Source organism: Python bivittatus, unplaced genomic scaffold (assembly GCF_059951505.1).
Source record: "Python bivittatus isolate LINGU-HERP-01145 unplaced genomic scaffold, Pbiv_v1 ctg000410_np1212, whole genome shotgun sequence".
Taxonomy (NCBI): Eukaryota; Metazoa; Chordata; class Lepidosauria; order Squamata; family Pythonidae; genus Python; species Python bivittatus.
Window position 1 is genome coordinate 15,988,482 of NW_028277067.1, and position 17,049 is coordinate 16,005,530.

Below are 17,049 nucleotides of genomic sequence, written 5' to 3' on the forward strand. Positions count from 1 at the left end.
GATTTAGCTTTGGAAATGCTACTGTTTGGATTTAGGGAAAGCCTGTGGAAAAAAATTATTAGAGTCAAGGTATATTTTGAAGAACTGGGCCAACATGTTTCCAAGTAAGGGAGAGAAAATTAAAAGGAGCTATGGAGCAATTGGATTAGGACTGAAGAAAACAGAGTACAGATTGCAAAGATCACATGGTAAATAAAAATGCTGTTCTTAAGAACAGAGTATGATAATTAAGATATTTTCTTTTATACATTTATGTAAAATATTTTAGCCTTATCTGTTCAGGCAAAAAGGCTCCAAGAGTGGCTTAGAAAAACTAGTAGGGCAAGTATTTCAGCTCCAGGAACAGCATTCTAAAAAGACATGTCACACAAGAAAAAAAGAGATGGAAAAGGAGGAGGAAAAAAAGTAAGTTCAGGCACAGTTATATGTACTGAAGTATTATGAAACCACCTCAATAGTCCTGTTTTCCAGTAATGGTTAAGGAAGGCCAAGGGCAGCTGGAATATGCCTGCTTGTGTGTGTTTGTTTTCCACTGTGTGATTAGTTAATGCTGGACATGTGAAATTGTGAGTGTGATTTATTTGGCGGGGGGGGGGGAGGAATACTATTGCTCAATGGGAATAGGCAAGCAAAACAGGAAATATTGAGAAAGATGCAATGACACAATATTTCATTGATGTACCAAATAGGATATATTAAAGTTAAGCATTGATTAGGGGAATCAGAGGGGAAATTTTAGTATTAAAAATACGGATGGGTGTGATCAAACTTGAGAGAGGGAAAGAGATAATAATAATTTATTCTTTCAATAGAAGAGAATATCTGTAGCTCAGGGTTGAACCATGGAGTTCTTGGTGTTCTCTGAGCTTGGTTGTTTGCTTGTGTAATTGTGCAATGGTGATGTTGTCTAGTTTGGTAATGAAACATCTGCAAGTAAACAACCAAGCTCAGAGAGCACCAAGAACTCCACAAGTTATTCTTTGTCTTGAATTATTTCATAAACCTATCCAGAAACTACAAGAATAAAGATATAAAAAGCAAGATAAAACAGCACAATAAAACATTGTGAAGAGGAACTTTCGATAACAATTACCTTCCATTTCCCCCCAACCATTTACTGCTACTTAAATATTTGTGCTAGGCTTGAACATGAACCATGAAAGATGATTGCTTAGAATAAGAAAAGAAACAAGAGAAATAAGAACAGGAAAAAATAAAAAAAACAAATTGGCAAATCCAGCCAGCAACACAGAAAACTTATACAAAGACTTCCCACAAGGAAGCTATCCCAGCCTAGGGCCTGGGAGAAAATAGCATAAAATGTAGGTGACTTTTTATGTAGCGGGAGATTGGCTCATTCTGCAAGCCAGACAGCTGATTGGACAGCAGGATTCTAGGGGACAGTTGGACAGTTGGAAGCAGATGGAGAGCTTGGCGAGGTCAAAACCTGGCAGAAAAGTGAGTTCCCTCAAATGTCCATTGGCAGATCTGATATCAGATCTGAGTATTATTATTAGAACCCACCTTTTATAATAGGTAGCATACCTAGTTTTGACTCTTCTCTCTCATAGGCACGATGGGCCTTTGAGTAGGTTGGGAGAACATATATTGATTGGCTCAAGGCCACATGCTGGTTGCATTCATACAATGTGCTTAACCTGGTTACTAAATTAACCCATGTTTGGGGTTCAGACAGTAAAATGAATTAATTATAAGTTAATAAAAAAGATGAGTTTACACAACATACTAAGCCACACAACCAAAACAAGATCACCACTAACCAAATTTAGTATACAGTTCTAATAAAGCCACTAGGTTCTTTAACTTCTCTTGAGGTTGCATGAACATATGCCATGAAATTTCATGGCTGCAGAAAAGACAGGTTTCATACATTGCACTAAACCACAATCAGCTTCATTGTCTCTTAACTAAAAATGTGTAAATCCAAATATAGTGGTGGCTTAACATGGTGTGTAAACCCACAAATTGTGATTTATTTATCATGTCATAGTTAAAGAAATCATGGTTTACTGTGATATATAAACCCAGCTACTGTAACCCATGGAGGAGGCTAAGATGCGGGTGGTTGTGCTGTACTATCACTAATAAATTTATATCAGGCAAAGATTTTCAGTGTTTGTTGGCTGGGAACTAGCTTTTCAGAATAAATCAATTTATAATATTGATCATAAGCATCAATATTTTTAAGTGAAACAAAGTAAAAGTTTGGATTATATTGCTTTCCTAACTTCCTTAGCTTCTCTGATTTCATGCAACGCCTTCAGCATTACTAACTACTTAAAAAACCTCCTGCTTTCTTCACTTTCCCTGCAAGAACTGTTTGGATAGAGCCAGCCCTAGACATATAGGGGTTTGTGTGTGTGTGTGTGTGTGTGAGAGAGAGAGAGAGACAGAGAGAGACAAAGAGATGGAGAATGAGAGACAGAGAGAGAGACTCCATGAATATATTAAAATGATCCCTGGCCATTTTCACTATCATCCTGGACTGAGCCTGCAGGCTGGATAGCAGAAGTGGTTCACTTTTTCTGGCACTGAGTTTGATAGGTTACTTTAAAGGTTGAGGAAGAATTTACACAGAAGAGATTTTGGAAGACCTTCTAGTCCAATCATTCTTTATCACGGAGGTAAACAAGCTATGTTTCCAAAGCAAATGCACTCTCACCGCCCTCCCTCCAGCTTTGGGCATACACTCCAAAACACTTGCAGAAGTTACTAATGAATTGTAATTTATAATGCAACAGAAAGAAATCATTTGTATTTAAATGAACACAATAACTCATTATTGTGTGAACTAAGAAGGTCTATGATCCACAAAAGCTAATGAGGTTATAAAAGTGGTTAATCTTTAAAATATTGTGAAAATCTTTGTTTTTACTAATCTTATCTTTCATCCCTACAACAGCAGTTTGATCTGCAGTAATTTTCATGGCTTTTTAAAAAAAAATTATTTAAATTTGTGCAAACTGTACAATTTCACTGGTTGAATTCTGCCTCTGTGAAACTTCTATAAAAAAAAGTAGCCAGCAGCCGGCCTGGTCTCTCTCCTCTGACTATTTGCCAATCCTTGGAATACCCATTGCTCTGTTTCCATTGAATCAGCACAGAACTGGAGGGCTTTATGGATGAATATAGGAGCAGCAACCTCATGTTGTCTGAAATGGTAAGGGTTAACATATTTGAATCCATTCGCTTTCCATTTAAGACAGTGTTTGAACATCATCTTTTGCAGTTCTGGAAGGAAGATGTGGCCAAGCAGACCTTGTAAAAAAAATGAGCATGGTTCACTTTTTTCACACCTGTCAGATTCCCTGACCAAGAGTGAAAATGGCCTTTTCTATAATGTTCCTTATGTACACCTGGGTTTTCACAGCATTATTTGTGGGAAATGAAGGTAAGGACTAGAATCTTTTATAATAGCTATAGCTTTTAAAAGTCTCTGTTTTTCTCATGAGCACACAAACCAAGATAAATATACACATACCATATGTATGTATGAAAAAAAACAGTCTAATTTGGCTAATGTATAAAGCTTCTGCTTGACCTTCCTGTTGATCAGAAATGATACTTTCCAGTTTGGTCAATGTTCTGTTTTAATGTTTCAATTTTATTTAAAGTAGTCATATGATTCTAGGAAAAAGTGAAGCTGCTTTAAAAAATTCAACAGATGTGCGAAACTTTTGTCCTCGTGAGCTTTGAGGTACTGTTTAGAGCAGGTTTTCTCAATCTTGGCAACTTGAAGATGTGTGGACTTCAACTCCCAGAATTCCCCAACCAGCATGGCTGGCTAGGGAATTCTGGGAGTTGAAGTCCACACATCTTCAAGTCGCCAAGGTTGAGGAACCCTGGTTTAGAGACTTCATGGTATCTAAATGGTCTCTACTAGGACTAAACAGTTCTACTAGAAAGCTTGGATACTTGGATACTGCTGAAGCACCAAGTACCATGATATTCTCAGGAGGGGACTAGTATCGGGAAGGGCACTCTGCATGGTGGTGCAGTTGAGCAACAATTGATGGTGTTATAAACATTTGCATCTTTTTAACAGCTTTGAAACTGGGAAAGCCAAGCCTGCTGCTCTGAGGACCCTCCTGCATATTTTGCTGGCCAAACTCAACAACCTTTGCCCCAAAATGGCTCTCAGACCTGTTAGCCTCAGAACTCCTTAGATCTCAAGGAGAAAGCTGTGGAACTACTCTTCCCATTCTTTGTTCTTTTTACCACTGTTTCTCTTCAGAGCAGCCCAGCTTTTATTTTCCTTTCCTTTTTTCTTTTCAGCAGCACCTCCACCATGTGTTTTTCCATTTCTTTATGAGGGACAATATTATCCTTCGTGTACCACAGATGGTTCCGGCAAGGATCTGCCCTGGTGTGCATTAACTGACAACTATGATGAAAAACACCTGTGGAAACAATGTGCTGTTACTGGTAAGAGGTATAACCAGTACAATGACACTACAACCAGCAGTTTTGGGATTAAATGCAACCTTCCCAAACATGGGCTCTTCTTAAGTGTTGGGACGGCAGATACAAACATTCCCCTTTCATATGTTTACTGGCTATGTTGGCTGAGAAATGCTGAACAGTTGAGTCCTAATGATCTGCCTTAAAAAATTAGTTACAGTACTACACCACTGACTGCACCATTCTATGACAAACTCCCATTCTCAGAGCTATACTAGGAAGTCATTGAATTAAATAATTGGCAATTCAATATGTATATTTATGTGTAATATGTAGCTGTTCCTCTGATCTTTCCATTTTAGGTTATTATGCCAGTGACAATCTCACTATTAGAAGAGAACCTTCTCTGCAATCCAAATTTCCTAGATTCCAACTCCCATCAGTCCCAAGTAGCACAGCCAATGTCATGGGACTGTGGGAATTGTAATCTAAAATATCTGGAGAGCCTCAGTTGCCCACCCCTATCTTAGATAAAGACAGCAATGTCTGTATGTATAATATGTATTTACACATGCTCTAATATGTATTTACATTTTATTCTTCTCTTTGTCTAGAATATGGAGGCAATTCAGGAGGAAAACCCTGTGTCTTCCCCTTTGTTTACATGACCCATAGTTACTACACCTGCACGGGCAAATCTGAACATAAAGGGCAGTTCTGGTGTTCTACAACTGGGAGCTATGATAAGGATAAGAAGTGGAGCTACTGTGCTGATACCAGTAAGTGAAATAGAGGACTATTAGATTAGAAGCCATGGTCTATGGTAAATTAAAGTCAAAGAGACCTTTTACCCAGAATACCCCTTTCTGGGTTGTGCTGAGCATCAACAACAACTATTAGGAACTTGCATGTACAATAGAAAAGATCAAAGGTACATTTAAGCATTTTGGGAAGACAGGATTTTGTTATCAATCGTTCAATGGAGAGTTGTGCAGTGCAAAATGGAAGGGTAAAATTAAGGCCCTGATTCAGCCAAAGCTAAGCATTTTTTCCCACTGATCTCAAATTTTCTTTGATGGTATTAATGGAACACAGGATATAACTTTGCATCCTGTTACCCATAATTTAAGGGGACTTACTTCTGAATTGATATGCAGAGGATTACACTTAAAAACCCCCTCACTGTATTAGATGAAGGACTTTAATAGATACGGCAGATGGTCATACTCCTGTTCTTCTCCTTCCAGGACTTGATGCAAATTATCCTACTGGACCATGCGTCTTTCCTTTTATCTTTGAAAATAGGCTTTACTCAACTTGTACAACAGATGGGAGATCTGATGGAAGGCTTTGGTGTTCTCTTTCAAGTAATTATGATAAGGAGCCTGTGTGGGCATACTGCGAGCCTTCAGGTAAGCAAAACAGAGAATGAAAATAGCCAGAAAAAGCATGGATGTAACTTGAGTCCAGCTGCAGTGAAAGCAGGACAAGGTGTGGGAAGAAGAGCAGTTTGATAGATGAGAAACAACTCATTTCATGGCTGGAAGAGGCAACCTAGTGCTTTCAGATGTGAAGCTCCCAGCTATCCCAGCTTGGCGTAGCTGATAGCAATAGATTGTGGGAGTTGTAGTCCAAAAAAAAAAAAATCTATTGGCTGCCATATAAACTTCTCCATTATTAAACCTCTGTTCTTCATGTGCTTTGGTGCCAGTGGCTACCTAATTTTTATGGCTGCTTTTCTATGTGCTGTAGGGGAAAATTTGAGGGGTCCAACTTTGGACCTAACTCATATATATTATTTAAATAAACAGTATTGCAAACTTAGCAGAAAGCAATTAGGTGCTTGGAATTCTCAGCTGCACTAAGGTAACAAAATGCTAAGATAAGTGAAAGTGTTAACCACCAGCATGCAAGCTGGTTGTAAAAGTTTAAGAGTTAGTATTGGGAATTCAAGATTTTTAAATAGTGTCTGATCTAAAATAATTCAGTTAGAGACTTTTAGGCCCTTTGTTCTCTTTGCATAGAGAAGTATGATTTTATTCATTCCACTCATCATTAAATATTTTATATGCAATCAGCAAGGTTAACCTTATCAATTAAAGTGATACCACTATGGCCTGTCTCATAATTAATGAGTATGTTATTGAAACATGAGCAGTTAAATAAACATATAATCTGCATAAACATATAAAGGGAGTTTGTAAGCCCACCCCTCTTAGGCTTCTGTTTTCTGGCCTTGGTACTGAACCTGTCAATAAATCAATACTGCACTTCAATGTTATTGCATCCTGGCTTCCATTTAAAAAATACCCCTTGGGAAAATGCTCCTTCAGTACTGTGTTCTTTACTTCTATGCCCCCAAACAGCAATGTGATTTCTAATCTTATCATTTGCATTACTTGCTACACTTGCTATTTTACTCCTAATGTATATTATCTATAGAATTTGATCATTTGATATTTCTGACTACAGAATGAAGATAATCCTTGCTCATCCTTAATGCTCACACCAACCCTTTATGTTGCTTCAATCAATGCTTCTTCCTCTTTGCTGGGTTTCCTCTTTAGATCTCGCCCCTTGCAGTTTTCCCTTCATATACAGGAACAAATCCTACTACTCCTGCACCACAGATGGGACTTTTTATGATCAGCTATGGTGCGCCACAACCACAAACTATGATAAGGACAGCAAATGGAAAGCATGTTCCCTTCAAGGTAAGGGGATGGGTCTGCTTGGGGAGGGGTGGAGGAGTGATGACAATGTTGTCAGGATATTTGAAAATTTATTTCAAAGATCTGTTTTTAGTATAGATATATCCATATATCTATATCTATAGTTATGTGAAAAAGAAAGTACACCCTCTTTGAGTTCTATGGTTTTATGTATCAGGACATAATAAAAATCATCTGCTCCTTAGCAGTTCTCAAAAGTAGGTAAATACAACCTCAGATGAACAACAACACATGACATATTACACCATGTCATCATTTATTTTACAGAAAGAAAGCCAAAATGGAGAAGCCATGTGTGAAAAACTAAGTACCCCTTATGATTCAATAGCTTGTAGAACCACCTTTAGCAGCAATAACTTGAAGTAATCATTTTCTGTATGACTTTATCAGTCTCTCACATCATTGTGGAGGAATTTTCGCCCACTCTTCTTTACAACATTGCTTCAGTACATTGAGGTTTGCGGGTATTTGTTTATGCACAGCTCTCTTGCGATCCTGCCACAGCATTTCAATCAGATTGAGGTCTGGACTTTGACTGGGCCATTGCAACACCTTGTTTTCTTTTTCAGCCATTCTGTTGTAGATTTGCTGGTGTGCTCGGGATCATGGTCCTGTTGCGTGACCCAATGTCGGCCAAGCTTTAGCTGTCGGGCAGATGGCCTCACATTTGACTCTAGAATACTTTGGTACACAGAGGAATTCATGGTCAACTCAATGACTGCAAGGTGCCCAGGTCCTATGGCTGCAAAACAAGCCCAAATCATCATCCCTCCACCACCATGCTTGACAGTTGGTATGAGATGTTTGTGCTGATATGCTATGTTTGGTTTTTGCCAAATGTGGCACTGTGCATTATGGCCAAACATCTCCACTTTGGTCTCGCTTGTCCAAAGGACAGTGTTCCAGAAGTCTTGTGATTTGTTCAGATGCAACTTTGCAAACCTAAGCCGTACTGCCATGTTCTTTTTAGAGACAAGAGGCTTTCTCTTGGCAACCCTGGCAAACAAACCATACTTGTTCAGTCTTTTTCTAATTGTACTGTCATGAACTTGAACATTTAACATGCTAACTGAGGCCTGTAGAGTCTGAGATGTAACTCTTGGATTTTTTGCAATTTCTGTGAGCATTGCACAGTCTGACCTTGGGGTGAATTTGCTGGGATGTCCACTCCTGGGAAGATTGGCAACTGTCTTGAATGTTTTCTACTTGTGAATAATCTTCCTCACTGTAGAAGGAGGGACTTTAAATTGTTTGGAAATGGCCTTATAATCCTTCCCAAATTGATGGGCAGCAACAGTTGCTTCTCTAAGATCACTGCTGATGTCTTTACTCTTTGGCATTGTGTTAACACACACCTCAATGCTCAAGACCAGCAAACTCCTAAAATGTATTGTCAAAGGCTCTGCTCCTGTCTGTGCTCCTGCACTCTGAAGATGCCGGTCACAGGTGCTGGCGAAACATTAGGAAACAAAACTTCCAGAACACGGCCACACAGCCCGGAAGACCCACACCAGCCAAACTCCTAAAACTTCGGCTTTTATAGAGGTAGTCACACTTGCTGATGATCAATTGATCAAGGGCATTTGATTAGCAGCACCTGGCTGCTACTTAGCCTCTTCATACCTATGGAAGCAGTAAGGGTGTACTTAGTTTTTCACACATGGCTTCTCCATTTTGTCTTTCTTTTTGTAAAATAAATGATGACATGGTGTAATATGTCATGTGTTGTTGTTCATCTGAGGTTGTATTTAACTACTTTGGAGAACTGCTAAGGGCCAGATGATTTTTATTATGCCCTGATACATAAAACCATAGAACTCAAAGAGGGTGTACTTTCTTTTTCACATGACTGTATAAATATATAGATATAGATACATACACACACATTATACACACACACACACACACACACACACACACACACAATGAAAGGCATGACATTTACCTAAACACAGACTTAATTTTGCCACAAATTAAATGCAAGAACATCACATTCCATCTATGAAAAATTCTCCAAAATTCTTTTCTCATTTGAAAGAAAACTCTATAGCAATTTTTCTTTCACTGAATGGAAAGATAGGAAAAAATGCAAGAAGATGTTTCTATCTTCAGTTCTTGAGATGAGATAGCACTTCCCCAGATTTAACTGGTACACAATTTGGGGTTCCTCCTGCACTTGCAACTACTGCTTAAAGAGAGGGTGGTGGATATAGCCAGGAGGGCCTGTGCAGAAATCCTTCCTGTGCACCAATTGCATCTATTTCAGGATTGGGAGGCACTGCTCATGGTCACTCATGCCTTGATCACCTACCTCTCAGCTGGATTACTGCAATGCTCTATACATGGAGCTTCCCTTAAAGACCACTTAGAAGCTACAACTGGTCCAGAATCCAGTGGTACAAGTCATTATGGGTGCATCTTTGTAGGTCCATGTTACTCCACTATTCCATGAGCTACAGTGGCTTCCAATAGGTTTCTGGATGCAATTCAAGGTGCTAGTTTCTCCTACAAAGCCCTTAATGAGATAGGAATGAATCATCTGTCTCCAATTATTTTTGCCCATCCCACCAGATCTGACTGAGCGGGCATACTCTAAGTCCTATGTATGAAACAATGCCACGTGGCAGGACCCAGGAATTGTGCCTCTGGAACTACCTACTCCCCCACCCACCCCAAGATTTGTATGGCCCCAACCCTGCTTGTTTTTTGCAAGGTGTTTATAGTAATTTTATTAAAGATTACAATTACAATAAAAACTAATACAAACTAAAAAAGAATAAAAAGAAAAAGGTGCAGAAAAGAAAAAAGGAGAAAAATAGAGAAATAGAAAAGAAAGGAAAATAAAATAATTTAATAAAGAAAAAGGAAATAATATATAAAGAAGTGGCTTCCCCCTTCATCATAACTATAAACAATTTTAGTAACTTATTACCTTCTCTTAAAATACTAGAAATGATCTCTCCTTCCCGTATCCCATCTCTTATCTATAAACAAATACATTAAGCCTCGTCATTTCAGTCCTGATGTCAGCAAAAGTCCATTAAAGGTTACCAGAGATAACAACATATCTATTTTAACCTTGTTAAATAAACTAACTTTATATTCCTTCCTTTTACTTCTAACAATCTTGATCTTTAGTCCCTTCAAATAATGTTGCAGAACTTGATTTCTTTTAATTTTTTTCTGTCCCTTCTCACAAAATTCTTCAAAACTTTAACAAGCCTGTTTTGTAAATCCAAGATAGGAAAATTATCCAGGTCACTCTCTTGGTTTGTTATTTGTATATCCCTTTTAATTATTAAGACATCAGCTGGTTTCATTTGTATGTCCTGTAACATCTTTTTCTATGTCATTATTGTAGCCTGTCATTTTTAAATCCACTTTCAAATCAGTCTCGATCTTGTCAGGTAGAAGTTGTTCCTCTTCTATAACATCTTTTAAACACAGTCTATCAATCAAGCCAGACACTATTAAAATTAACTTCTGGGTCCATTGTTTAAAAATATCCTTCAGTATGTCCAATATTAAAATATTTTGCTTCATTCTGTATTTATAAGTCAAGTTTGAGTGTTCTTCTCTTTAACTGTAATCTTTAGTTCTGTCTAGTGTCCTATTTTTAAAGTCTTATCTTACTATGTTTTTTAAAAGAATTCAAAACAAAAGCATTTTCCCACAGGATGGATTACTTATAATTAATTCCAAAATCTCATTTCAAATTTATCTGGACCCTTAGTCTGTTTGTAACTTTCTAAAATCAAAGTTTTAATCAGTCTTTTGCTGTTTATTCCCCCCCCCCCATTTTTTTTACATTCTTAAACTTGTAGTTAAGACTTCTTTCACTAAGGCTTGAAGAAAACTCACCCAGTGCTATAAAACTTGTTGATCTAAAGTTTCCTAATAGCTGAAAAGCTGTTAACAACAATTTCCAACAGTGATTAAAAAAGGAAGTATGTGAACTTAGTGTCCTTTCAAAGGTGCTGACTGCAGCTTGAGCAAGATGATTATTCCCTCATCTCCCAGAGCTCTAAACCTACTGGAGACCACTGTCTTGTGGTCTCTTGGCAAGGAGCAACTCTCTGGAGCACTTGTAGGTGATCTCATGTCTTCTCCTTGTCCAGAGGAATTATTGAAGAGCTGGTCTACTTGCTGGCTGTTCTCATTCTGCTGCAGTCGTCAGGTCCACTTTCTGTGGAGCCATCTTCAGTCCACCATTTATTCCTCAGAAGCTCCGCTTTTTGCAAAGTGTTAAACATATGAGCTGGATGTTCTCCTGGGCATGGGACAGGATGTCAGGTGGCCTGTTTTATGTGTTTCCTGGGTTTGTTGCAGATGGGTTATGAGCCTCAAACACTCTATATTTATACTGGTTTTTGTGGTTCATTTGTTGTTTATTGTGGTTTTTTAATCAATTAGCCACCTGGAGTCACAAGTATAAGACACTGGGTGGCCATATGAATTGATATAATAAATAAATAATATTTTTTTCATTTAATCTTTTCCCCAAACTGGCAAGAAATGGAGGATCTCTCTCCTTTGGTGAGGTCATTTCATCATGAGCCAAGTACTCTTCTTCTTGGAGCCTCTCTCCCCGATTAAAACATGAAAATGTTCCAATGTGATGCTCTTTAACCCAAAATGGAGTCCCAACCCAGTGTAGTCCAGAGTCCTAAGTTCTTGCTTTGTTTCCTTTTCTTGGACAACTGAACTAAACTCTTTCCCAATGTTGTTTTTATCCTCCCTACATTCTACAGAATATGGTGGGAACGCCAATGGCCAGTCTTGTGTCTTTCCTTTCAATTACAAAGGCAAAATGGTTACCACTTGCATTGATGAGGATGAGAAGAATGAGAAGAATGGGAGATTCTGGTGTGCCACTACAGAGGACTTTGATGTGGACATGAAATGGAGCTTCTGTGCTGATACACGTTTGAAAAAGAAAAAAGGCAGGTAGCTCCAAGATGCCCAGATGATGATAAATAGTTGGGTTCAGGCACACAATTTTATTTACATTTACTCAAAAGTAAGCAGCTTTGAGACTAATTCTTAAGTCAAAGGGCTATTGGGTTGGAGAAATAATTTCCCCATCCTCACTGACTCCAGTGAGTGCTTTCCATGAAGTGAAAATACATATTCCCAGGAATAAACTTTATGCAGCTGCATTCTCTCTTCCCACCAAGTGTGAGCCAAATAATTACTCTTTATCCCCATTATATCCATTCAAAAGGTTATCCACATTTAAGAATTGCTCCTACTAAATCCCAAACACTTATAATGACATATTTAGTCTGATATTCTGAGACAGCAGATGAACAAAAGCAAAACCAAGAAGGAAGAGTGATAGTGGGATCCCCTGTATGGCAAGGACTTGGGTCTATGCCAAATGCTGCCAGCCCAGTGCTGGCTTGGGTGCTAGGTGGGTAGTTTCAGCTCTAGTGCCACCATTTCCTGCTGCTTGCTATTGATCCCACAAAAAAGAAACGTAAAAATTCTACGAGGATTAATTGACATTTAGGATGTTAATGTTACAAACATAAGATTATTTAACTTTTCATTCAAAATTGAGTATAAGATAAAATAAGAACCACTGCAATTCACATCGAAGTATTACTTATATGATAGTAGCTTCAGTCTTGAACTAATTACTTAATATTAAGGTCTCCATTGTATTATTACTTTGTACATGTGCGTATTTATATGTTTATGTTGATATGTTGATAGGTTCATGAAAAAGAAGATAGTTGAAGCAAATTTAACACAACTTGAATTTTAAATGAACCTTGCTTGTTTTTTCTTATGATTTAGGAAAAAAAATCACCAAGTGGTCATATATTCTAAAAAGTAGGGCTGTGTAGCACTTTGGATTTCAAAGCTGAAAGGCTTAAAGAACTTTGGGGACACAAAACACCTATCTCTATCTCCTTAAAGCAGCCACATCTTTCCCCAAGATTCCACCACTGCCTTTGGCAGCTGCTGTAAGATTCTGGAGAAAAAGATGGTTTAACGAGCTGTAGATGGGGGCTCCGTTTCTGCCCCCATATGCCCCACTGTACCTTTTTGCCATCCAGGACTGCACAGCTCTAACTGAATATAGCATGACTGGAATTGCATTCCTCTGCTTTTAGAGTTTGGATCTCATGTTTTTTTCTCTTTCTCTCCCACACACATTTATCTCCAATTATTTTCTGAGAAGATGAATCAAAAGAGCCCTGTGTTTTTCCTTTCACCTACAAAAAAAAGGTTTACTCAGCCTGTACAACAGATGGGACATCAAGCTGGAAACTCTGGTGCTCCCTCACCAGCAATTATGATACAGACCGCAAGTGGAGATACTGTGAGCCTTCAGGTAAGAACAGGAGTTGGTCAAAGCAAAAGGCTTAGATCAATGTTGTCCAAACTTGGCCACTTTAAGATGAGTGGACTTCAACTCCCAGAATTCTCCAGCCAGTTGAAGTCCACTCATCTTAAAGTGGCCAAGTTTGGACAACACTGGCTTAGATGAAAACTGGGAGAACAGATTTATAACTGCCTTTTGTCTTTATCAAATTCTCACTTCCCCAATTGGAACAGTTTTGTTTCTATGCTTTTCCTTCTTCCTTTCTCTCCTTTTCACAACAATTTTATTTTTAATTTAACAGATTTACCAAGTGAAGATCCGTAGCAGCCATGAAGACTGAAACAAGCAGCTAATAATCTGCCAGTTAGGTAGATGTCAAAGCATTCCGTATTTTATTCTTTTTTATAAGAATGTAAGAAAAGCCCTGCTGGATTGGCCAATAAGCCATCCAGTCCAGCAGTCTGTGTCACATAATAGCCAGTTAAATATATCCAGAAAACTCCCAGCCCTGGCAAAAGGATAACAGTTCTTAGCAGCTGGTATTTAAAGTATTAAGCTGCCTGAGATTCAGGAGGCACTAAACAGCCCACCAGACTGATGACCATTGATAGCTGGTCTTTCACAATTTTTTCTAGTCCCCATAAAAACTACTTAATTGGTAGAAATTCCTGTAGCAAATCCAACTGTTTAGTTATATATTATGGAAGAAATATTTATTCTGATTGGTCCTGAATCTTCATGCATTTGGTTTCAGTAGATGAACCCAAGTTCTAACATGGGGAGAAAAGGAGAAAAACATCTAGATTTCCAGTTTCTCTAGCATGTGTGGTATTTACTGTATATATACCTCTCTCCAGTCTCTTCTCTTCTCCAAGCTAAAAACCCTAACTGCCATAGACATTCCTAATGCTAAAGTTTTGGCTTGCACGTTGCCTTCTGAACAAAGTCCCTCCCACTTGTACATCTAACATATAGAAGGGGAAATTGAGGCAGGACTTGTTAGTCCATCCTGGTACCACCTCCCAGCCCTATCCACTCCCTCCTCTAGATACCGATATGGCAGCTACAATGGAAATCTTCACAAGGTCTATGTGTAGGTGGCTGATGTAAGGACAGTCTAGAAAATGCAGAAATTTATGCATATACTTCAGAAATGGTGCTGTTGGCAGAAGGTGTGCAGAGTGTTAGGGGAGGGGCAAGTAGGCAGGGTCCCTTTCCTTTTCCACAGGGAAGTTACTTTTTGAAAAATGGTGGTAGAACCCTAGGATTACCTTTAAGGATGCCATGTTCTTAGTGCTTCGATACAGAAGGAATGAGAAAGGCTTAATTTGGGAAGAAACAAGGGAAGAGACCTTATTGGTTTTACTTGGTTTTAAAGCTTATTGGCTTTACTTATTGGCTTTAATCAGTCTCAGAAAGCCATTTTTTATAAACCAAAACCAAAACCAAAACCCCAACCCCACCATACCAAACCATAAAAAAGCTTGTTTTTTGTACCCTGAGCCTAACTGTCATATTTAAATATTTCTATGTTCCCATCAATGAAGATGCACATATTTAAATGCTTCTCTCCAAAGGCATCCTGCTCCATTTCCTGCTACTCCCCTTTTACCCAGTTGAAAGGAAAGCTTTCAACACTGGCTGCACCTCAACTACCAAGGATCCTGGTGAAAATATCTTCCCAGGTTGCCCAACTCCATAATATGCACATCTGGCCTTAATGATGTATCCCAAAACTTCTTTTACTTGCAAGCTGGAACTTTGCCATTATGAGTGTTTATGGAATAGAGCACTAGCCTTTTGGGTCACTCACTTTATTAGTCCTGTCCATCATCTACCCTATGTGAGTGCGCACATGAGTGTGATTGAACAATTTGCTTCTCTTTCCAGATTACGAAGCCATTCAACCAGTATCTTCGACATCTGTGATTTCTACTACTGTATGCTAATTTGGCAGCAGGATTTAACCCATCTACTTCTGGTTTTACCTACTTTCATTGATGCCACAAGTAAAATGAAGTCTTTTAGAAGCCTCTGCTCTGTATTTTACTTGGCCCTTGATCTCTGTAGATGAATCACTTCAGCATGAATGACATTTTGTCTCCTGGCTTTTAGTTATGTGAAGAATAATGTTTAAATGAGATTGAATGCTGCTTTGTCTGAGCATGGGGATCTGAGTTAGACCAAGACTTTGGTTAATCCATATTCTGGCTTCACTCATAAAATAGACATAGCTCCTAAAATTAAAGTCTTAATATTTCATATTTCAATTCTGATGTGATTATATGGCTGTGCGTCTTCCATGCATCTGTTTCATCCCTTAATGATGCATAGTTTTTTTTTTAAATCTAGCACATTGTTAGTTATCCATTTATTTTAAAAACATAACAAGTTTCTAATCCTTTGATTGTACAGAAGAGTTTAAGAATGGGGAGTTTGGTCCCTCATGATATGTCAGCAGCTTGATTAGCCTGTAGAGTTAGTGGCAGAAAGAAGTAAATACAGTATTTCTTCCCTTCCCTCCCCAGATGAGTGATAATGACTTATAATTTCTGGTTAATGCTCACTGGAGTAAACTGATAGAGGCAAAGAAGCTTAGTTGGGAACCTATCTGAAATATTTTAGGGTTACTTGGAAAAACATGGCCCATGTAACCAAGAAGTCATGATTATCAAGAACTTATAACTCAATACTTTGGACATCTGCATTTAAGCATACTGTCTCACTTAACATTGGCCATTTACACTGTAGTTTCTTATTTTGATGCAACTATAAGTAATAGCAACAGATATACTACCAACTAAACAACTGAGTTAAAAAAAATTGTATGTTACAATAACCTAATTTGATAATTTAATGATTGATGGCTGCAATAATTGAATTTTTAAACTTGCTGAGAAAGTATTATTACTTAGGATATCAGACTTAGTGGGAATGAACTCCCCTGCCCCATTCCAATTTAAAGATGAAGAAACTAATTGTGTCAATAGAAGAGAATATGTGTAGCTCAGGTTGAACTGTAGAGTCCTTAGGGTCCTCATTCCATTCTAGCACTGAAGAGGTTACCTAGCTGGGTAACAAAACGTTTGCAAGAAAACAACCAAGCTCAGAGAATCCCAAGGACTCCACTAACTAACCTAAACTATCTACAGTAACTAAAGGCTGCAAACTTACAAAAGGGATTAGTTTCATAAACTGTGAACCAAGGATAAAGATCAAAATCAAATATGTTGAGGTAAAAAGTGGAGTATAATCTTTTTAGTATCTAATCCAATTTTTTAATCAAACAAATCAATTTAGCCATTTCAGCAAGTTCTGTCATCTTCACCAACCATTCCTCTGCTGTAGGTATTGCCAAATCTTTCATACAATAATCTTGCTACAGTTATTCCATATAAAAACAGTGTTCTAGTGTTCCAAGATAAGCAGTTATCATATATAAAAACAGTTTTCCAATGGCTCTTTTCTAAGGATTTATCCATCAGTCCCAGGAGGAAAAGTTCTGGTTTCAATTGAATGTTAATATTTAAAATCCTCTTATTCACTCTATGTATTTGAGTC

The 17,049-nt window shown here is 38.1% G+C and overlaps 1 protein-coding gene across 1 annotated transcript; it reads left to right on the forward strand.

Moving 5' to 3' along the window:
* Positions 1 to 3,345: 3,345 nt before the first annotated feature.
* LOC103054624 (matrix metalloproteinase-9) lies at positions 3,346 to 15,651 on the forward strand. Its single transcript, XM_088143601.1, has 9 exons — positions 3,346 to 3,412; positions 4,297 to 4,446; positions 5,037 to 5,201; positions 5,670 to 5,834; positions 6,990 to 7,136; positions 11,906 to 12,097; positions 13,342 to 13,497; positions 13,790 to 13,856; positions 15,379 to 15,651. Exons 1-8 carry the CDS (start codon positions 3,346 to 3,348, stop codon positions 13,810 to 13,812), a joined length of 1,065 nt encoding a protein of 354 aa, XP_087999727.1. The 3' UTR covers positions 13,813 to 13,856; positions 15,379 to 15,651.
* The last annotated feature ends 1,398 nt before the right edge of the window (positions 15,652 to 17,049 follow it).